Source organism: Dipteris shenzhenensis, chromosome 29 (assembly GCF_047967505.1).
Source record: "Dipteris shenzhenensis isolate YYH24624 ecotype China chromosome 29, Dip_SZ_1.0, whole genome shotgun sequence".
NCBI classification, from domain to species: Eukaryota; Viridiplantae; Streptophyta; class Polypodiopsida; order Gleicheniales; family Dipteridaceae; genus Dipteris; species Dipteris shenzhenensis.
In genome coordinates, this window is record NC_141624.1 from 34,105,266 (window position 1) to 34,113,440 (window position 8,175).

At 41.5% G+C, this 8,175-nt stretch overlaps 1 protein-coding gene across 1 annotated transcript; it reads left to right on the plus strand.

Annotated features, from left to right (window-relative positions):
- Positions 1 to 5,208: 5,208 nt before the first annotated feature.
- LOC147882743 (ent-kaurenoic acid oxidase 2-like) lies at positions 5,209 to 7,810 on the plus strand. The gene is made up of 6 exons (XM_087400493.1): positions 5,209 to 5,367; positions 5,454 to 5,540; positions 6,275 to 6,353; positions 6,887 to 6,993; positions 7,513 to 7,634; positions 7,720 to 7,810. The coding sequence occupies exons 1-6, from the start codon at positions 5,209 to 5,211 to the stop codon at positions 7,808 to 7,810; spliced, it is 645 nt and encodes a 214-aa protein (XP_087256619.1).
- Positions 7,811 to 8,175: the final 365 nt, after the last annotated feature.

Consider the following 8,175-nt stretch of genomic DNA (forward strand, 5'->3'; position numbering starts at 1 on the left):
GCTGCATCATTGGCTTTCTCTTGTAGAAAATTTATCTTCTGAGACATCTTCTTATCATATTGCTCAAAAATCCCTTTGAGGGTAGATGTCATCATTAGGTGCATTGCCTTCCAGCAGACTGAGATGACAATTGGGATTCAAATGCCATCCATGCAATTCTTCAAGTTGGTTATCATGCTCTTGGAGATCGCCCTTGAGAAAGATACATCACGTCCTTTCAATTTCTCTATTGCTACTTGAACCTGCCAGAACTTCACGGTTCCTCTCGTATCAGGAAAGAAGTGCATTGTCTTGTTCAACACATCTTTGAGGTCTGTTGGCAAGCTAAAAATCTTGACTCCACCATCTTTACTAATTTGAGCTTGACTCCACCATCTTTACTATCTCTTCCACTGCTTCTCAAAGATGTGTGCTTGCAAATTGCCTCCAAGATTGCCTATTGCATTTTCAATCATGCTTTCAGTGACGGTAATCTTCTGACCTTGACAGACTATTTTCCCCTCCTTCACGTTCACCTCCTATACCAACCTGGTGAAGTTGCTGAGAGCATCCAAATTGGGCTTTTGAAGAGTGAGTGAAGAGCTACCACATGTCACAATTTCAAGGTCAGGGGAGGAGAGGCTCTCGCATTGTGCTGCAGAGGGGGAGAAAAGATTGTGTGACAAGCTCCCGGACTATGCAAGGTCCATTATGAGAGGCAATAGAAGTTGCAGGAAGAGTGCAAGGGAGATAGAAATGGTCGAGAGGGATAGAAGTTGCAAGAAGAGTGCAAGGGAAATAGAAATGGTTGAGAGGGATAAAAGAAAAATCAATCAAGGGAATGGAATAGCGGAGGCTTATGTTTGTAGCCTGACTACACTGTCATATTGACATGCATTATACAATATCCAGGATGCCACTGGACAACAGATATGGCATGTTGATATGGCCCTTGCCCCTAAAGGGGACCCGTCAAGGCCATATTGTCAATTCCATTTTGCTTGGTTGCACAAGGAAATACATTTTCCTTAGTACACATATATATAACTCCAAGAACCAACACGGTGGCTGTCATAGATATATCCTTTTGTTTGCCAATGCTATGGTCATCATAGACCTCCTCCTATAATACATAAAAATAGGTAATGGGTCTATAACTCCAAGAACCAACGGGGTGGTTGCTCCAAGACAACCTTGAATTCTGGGCGATGATAGGTCGTGAGGCCAGATACTGTGTTTAGGCAATGATCGGTTGCATCTCATTATTACACGAAAAACCAGCGCGGTAGTCTCTCTAAGCTAACCTATGATCTGCATGGGCGCACTGCCTAGTGGCAAAGTTGCGGCAAAAGGCTATGCGATAATAGGTGGTCAAAAGCCAGGGACTGTGTTGCAACGGTGTTCAGAATGATAGATTGTGTCTCATTATTACATCAAGAACCAACGCGGTGGTCTCTCCAAGCCAACCTTGAATTTTAATGATTTGCATGGGCATGCTATCCAGTGATAGCTAGCAAAGCTGTGACAAAAGACTACGCGATGATAAGTCGTCAGGCCAAATACTGCGCTGTGCGAAGCAATGCAGAGATGCACGATGTAGTGCAGAGATGCCATGTGTTGAGCTCTGTGGTGTTCAGAATAAATAGATTGCGTCTCACTATTACAATAGTGCGGTATCCTGACATCGGGAAAATTTATAGTGAGAGCGGGGGTTTGCACAAAATTCAAAATTTCACCCAGGAGCGCATCTCCAAAATGGCCCTAAAAATAGTTCCACGATTGGCTACACCCAAGCAAACGTTGACCCCAATTGAATGTGAAATACATGATTATGTTGAAAGAATCATGTTAATAATGAGACTAAGTTGAAGATGGTGTACTTGACCTCAAATGAAATAGGGAGGTGCATATCATGATTTGCTGAGTGGGATTGATACCATCTATAAACCAATCAATAAAAAAACAAATGAGGATTGAGCTTACAGAAGCTGAGTCATAATCTTGATGCATGGCTTGCTACATAACTGGAATAACCATATTTAGGCCTCACGAGATGATACCAGGCAAGAGATTATGCTATAGGAAAGAGAACAAGGTAGCAAAACCTTTATAATACATGCTAACTAGAGAAGAGGCCTCAAATGAATGCAAGGAGAACTAGTGTAAGAAAGGAATGGACCCATGATTGATTTATATAGTGGGAGGGATGGTAGAGTAGAGCTAAATCTCATATATTGTAATATAGCCCATGCCATGCATATATTTAATATTATAGGCCCACCAAAGCTTTAAAAACCTTTAAAGAAGCATGATTGCCTAAGAGGTACAAAAACATTTGGTGAGTTCCAATTCCTTGGACATTCTCCAAGTCTAAATAGGGGTGGGTTCTTATTTGGAAGATGCCCATCTTAATATTACCAGGTGAAAGGTTTTGACTTTGAAAGATAGTCAATGTATGACTAAAATAACTTATGGATTTAGAGCAATACTTCTAGACTAGTGCTTTTAAAAAACCATAGAGTAATGTTTTTTGCACCAACTTAAGAGGCCTTTCCCGTGTCAGGATACACTGGCAAATATGCCTGGTTGTGCAGCGAAGGATGGCGAATGTTCCTGCGTGGTCTTCATGCTCTATTTCCCCCATTTTTGTAGGTCATTGCAGGTAACGGGCCTGTTTTTGCAGGTCATTGCAAGTAAGTGGTGATGTTGATTTGTCCAGCAGCTTTCAGTCCCGAAATGCTAGGGTGGAGAGCTGAGATTTCCGTCTCTAATGGGGCATTTTTTTGCTACATCTTGGCACCGACAGCTGCGGGGCAACAAGCACTTTCAGCATAGACAAATCCCAACATTTTTGCCCATGTAGCATATCGTGGGAACTCACTACAAGTCTTTAAATATTGGCTATGTGGCAAAACGATAGCTTTTGAGATGCAAAGAGTTCACTTTGGTTTACATTTATCACCTGCGAGTGCATGCATGCAAGAGTTTGCGTTTGGATTCTTGTGGGGGGCACATTCTTGGGGCAAGATGAGGGCAAGATGCCTTGGTCCCAAATATAGCAACCCGAGTGGGATTAAGGGGTTAGATGAACGTGAAGAGGGCATTGTTTTTTCTTCGATAGTCTGTCGGAGCTTCGGACACAATTGTTTTCAAGCTTCATAGAGCGCAACTCTTTTGGAGATTGTTTTTCAAGCTTTACAGACAAGCTCTCTTTTCTGTGTATTGTTCTCGGGCGTTCTTTTCAAGCTTCAGAAACAACGTCTTCACTTCTGGGCAAGCTTCCCAGAGAACTTCTCTTATGGCCATTGTTTTTCAAGCTTACAGACAAGCTCTCTTCTCGTTTTCAAGCTTCAGAGACAATTCCTCTTCTGGGTATTGTTCTCGGGCATTGTTTTCAAGCTTCAGAAACAACTGAATCTCTTCTTAGGCATTGCTTAACACAGATAACTTCTCTTCTGGGCATTGTGTTTCAAGCTTCACAGACCAGCTCTCTTCTCGATCCATGGAGTTTCTTCTCAGCTTCCCCTTCGTCGCCTCCGGACTGCCTTTGCTCGCCATCGCCATAGCTGCCCTCCTCCGCTTCAGCTCCACTCTCCACGATTGGTTTTACATCCTCTCCACCAGTCGCCGTGGCTCCCTCCCTCCTGGCTCCATGGGCTGGCCCTTCTTCGGCCACAGCTCCGAGTTCACCAACGGCTTCTTGCTCGGCCACCCCGACTCCTTCGTCCAACGATTGAAGAAGACGTACGGCGATGGCGGCGTTTACCGCAGCCATTTGTTCGGGAAGCCCACCATCATCACTTCCTCTGCGGACGCCAACAAGTTTGTTTTCAACCACGACTCGAAGAACTTCACTGTGGGTTGGCCAACAGTGGAGGTCATCGGTAGGAACAGTGTTATTAATCTGGAGGCTGGCGATCACTTCAAAAAGCTCAAACGGGTGATCTCCGAAGCTTCCAACAAGCCGAACGTGCTCAGGAAAATTGTTGCGCGGTCAGAAGCAACGTACGTGGCCACACTGAAAAGATGGACCGAGAAGGGGCGCGTCAATCTCAAAGAGGAATGCACCTGGGTAAGCTCAATCCTGTATCGTAATCCCTTGCTGTCAAGACAAACGTAATTTTCCCTGCGAGTTCCTCAGCCCGATTGCATGAATTCCGAAGAAGATTCGAACCAACAATTCTTACGTAACCAGTACAGTTTTTGGGCCCAAGGGATGGCTTGGTTTTTAGGTCCATAGTTTTGAAGATAGTTCATTTGGTCAATTTGACCATCCAAATTGTGGTAAGTATGAGCTTTAAGTGTGTGTTAGGAGTAGTTTAAGAGCTTCTAATGTGTTTAGAGTTTAAGGTTTTTTTTTTGCTTGTGGAGGTCCTAAATGTTCTTGTCTTTTGTTGTGGAAATCCTAAATGGTTTTGTCTTTTGTTAGGTATTTCTCTCTAAAGATAGAGGCTCTCTTTGTCTCTTTTATGACACCGCCTTTATATTACTCTTGCCAAAATAAGCACATCCCCACTTTTACTTAATGGTCCTTCCACCTCTTTCACCTCTTTTCTCTCTCTCTTTCACTCATCCATATTCCTTCACCTTCACTTACTTCTCTTCTTTTCCTTACCTTCCAATTTACACCCATCGTTTCCCTTTTATAAGTTATTGGAAATATTTATGGAGCTTACACTTAGACTTATAATGTCACTCCAAAAGTCAGGGCCTTAGTGGGATCCCCACCTTGTTTAATACTATCTCCGTTGCCTCTCTCACTACTGTTTCTGCGACTTCATGATCAAGACATTCGACTTTTGGAGACATTCGACTCCGAAGCACAAAAATAATTAAAATCTTAATTAGATTGATGGTACACGTCGATACTGAAGCTTGGCGAGTATGCAGGCCACATTTTGTAATGTCTTTGAAGCATATTTGACCATAAAGCCAGGTCCTCTGGCAGCTTATATCGAGAAGCAGTATAAAGAAACATGCAAAGGACTTCGTAGTTTTCCCTTGAGACTACCAGGGACTAAGTTCTATAAAGCTCTGAAGGTAATTAGCCGCCTCTGCGAAGTTTGTTTATTTTCGATCATTATCTCTTTCCACATGCTGTCGCTGAAGTTTGATTCCAAAATGGCAGGCTCGACAGAACGTGCATGCCGCTCTTCAAAGAATTTTGGACGAGCGCCGATCGACAAACACCAATAAAGCACAGACGAACAGGATCTACTGGGTGCTTTCATGAATGCAACTGACGATTCAGGATCAAAGCTGAATGACAACGAGATCATAGACAATTTGTTTGGAGTCATGTGGGCAAGTTTTGATCCTTTAGCGTCCATTATGACATGGATAACGGTGCTAGTAGCAAGGAATCCTGCAGTTCTCCAAAAACTACGCGTAAGCATATTATGCAACTCCTTTATGCTTCTGAATACTCATTTGGAGAAAGCAGTAGATAAATTTGAAAGAAGACGCTTGTGTAGGAGGAGCATTTGAGGATTCGAGAAAACAAAGCAGAAGGGGAACCATTGAGCTTAGACGATGTGAAGGCAATAAAATACTCGGACAAGGTATGTACTTCACATGATGATGGTTTTCTTTTCTGTTTTCATTGGCCTCTTATATAAGCGATAGGGTCTTATCACATGGATGGGACTAGCATATTTTTAAGATAGGAATCTTTTTCTCAATCTATTTGTCATTACTAGTTTAGAATGGGTTTAAGATGTGAATAGCCACTTTTTCTCCCATCATAGACCATGGCATGACGACCCTCTTTACTAGAATGGGACCCCCATTTTTAGGATCTCTAAAGCATGAAACGATGACATGTATCATTGTCCCCATTTTTAAACCCATCTAACACATAAAATGATGCCATGGGTCCTTTCCCATCCATGGTCTTAGCACATGGGAGGAAATAGGATGAGGATGGGAAAACATGCTCCCATCCATATTCAAATATATTTATATCCTATCACCATGTGCTAACAATCAAAAGAACTAGGTGGGAAAGGACACTCGATATCATTTTCATGTGTTTAAGAGTTCATATTATCATTCCTTGCTTCCCTAAAAAAAGGTTCTAGCTCCTAAGGTCTTAATCCCATAGTCAAGTCTGGGAGAAAAAGTGGCTATTCTCATTTTAAACCCATCCTACATCAAGACACATCCTAGTCCGAGTAGTCTACGATGGGAATAATGATGACAAATAAGTTCCATGTGCTAAATCTGATAGTAGCTGCATGCATGTGACATCTTGTCGCCTTTGTTATTAAGCATCAATGTGAGTTAGCATGTGCAGGTGTTTGATGAGACACAACGAATTGTGAATGTATCACCTTACTTCTTCAGGAGGGTCAGCAATGATATAAAATACAATGGTAAAAATCACTGGTTCTTCCTAGTCTTGATCCTTGCATTTCAACAGTGTGCGATAATTAATCCTTACATTTCAATCTTCAATCGTGCACAATAATAGATCCTTTCATTTCCACTATGTGCAATAATTTGCAAAGTCTAGCTCTCCTTCAATCATCAATCTTCCTCTTCATCCTACAATTAAAAATCCATGCTTAGAATACAATGGTAAAAATCACTTGTTCTTCCTGGTCCTGATCCTTACATTTCAACTATGTGCAATAATTGATCCTTACGTTTTAACTATGTGCAATAACTTATAAAGTCTAGCTCTTCTTGTGCCAAGTGGATGCAGTAAAATCACCAATCGTCCTCTTCATCTTACGATAAACTATTTGCTAATTATTCTTTCCTTCATCAACGACAGTTGTTGTTTAACTAGATACTCCCTTCATTTCTATTCTTTCAGTAGTCACATGGTAGATATGTTTTTCAACACAAGAGGTGATGATGTTCATGTTAGTTGACTCTAAAGATTTATCTTCCTATATGCCAGATAAGTTGTTCCCAAAGGGTTGGATGGTGATGGTTTACCTAAGAGATCCTTTTAAGAATGCCAAGTACTTTGATGACCCCTTCACTTTCAACCCTGATCGTTGGGAGGTTCTCTCTCTCTCTCTCTCTCTCTCTCTCTCTCTCTCTCTCTCTCTCTCTCTCTCTCTCTCTCTCACGCACACACACACGCACACGCACGCATGCACGTGCATGCGCACACACACACACATACACACACACGCATGTGCACACACACACACATGTGCGCACACACCAAATGCATGCGCACACATATGTACGCATGCATTCACGCACGCGCATATGTACATATAGATATTTACATATGTGAATACATTTGTGAACACGGGTGTGTAAGCCCACACTTATCAAAACACATAGACACATGTCCATGTGCATATGTATACACACATATGCACGCATATAGACATAGATACACACATGATAGACACATGTATATTTACACATATCAAAGACATTTGTGAACACATGGTTGTATGCCCACACGTATCCACATGCAAACAGATTGGATTGCACTTAATTTTCCAATTGTATCTATACTAAAATTACCATTTTCCAACTCTTAACTCTTTTGGGCATCAATTGCAGAAGTCCACAGCACCAACTGGCTCCTTCACACCATTTGGATATGGGGCAAGGTCTTGCATTGGTATTAACATTGCAAAGACATGCGTGCTTACCTATATTCACCACCTTGTACTCAAATGCAAGTGGGTAGTCTCCTTGTCTCATCTCTTTTTAATCTAATAATCCTTGGGTATGACAGTGTAAATGTTGATCGGTGACTTGTTGTAGGTGGGAGCTCATCAATCCGGATGCACCTACAGTTTATTTGCCCCATCCAAAACCTAAAGATGGAGGAGAAATCTTGATAAGCTCCCTCTAGTTATATTGATGACTTTTATTACAAGTGGAAGCTTGTCAATTTGATTGCAGTTTCCCTTAATCTTAAGAAGGGGAGATTCAATCTTCACCTTTGTACTTGGACTATTGTCGATATTCATTCTTGTTTTGTTAATTTATTAAACCGCTTTGCATGTTTCAAATTTTTTGTAGTAGTAGTAGTTGTTATTTTTGTTGTTGTTGTTGATGTTGCTGCTGTTGTTGCTGTTGTTGCTGTTGCTACTATTGCTATTATTGTTGTCGTTGCCCTCCTAGGTCAAATACTTGTAAATATTTGATTTTCATCTTCACTCATAGATTGCTTATGTGCATTGCATTTAAAAGGTCATTTTAAACTTTGAACATTAA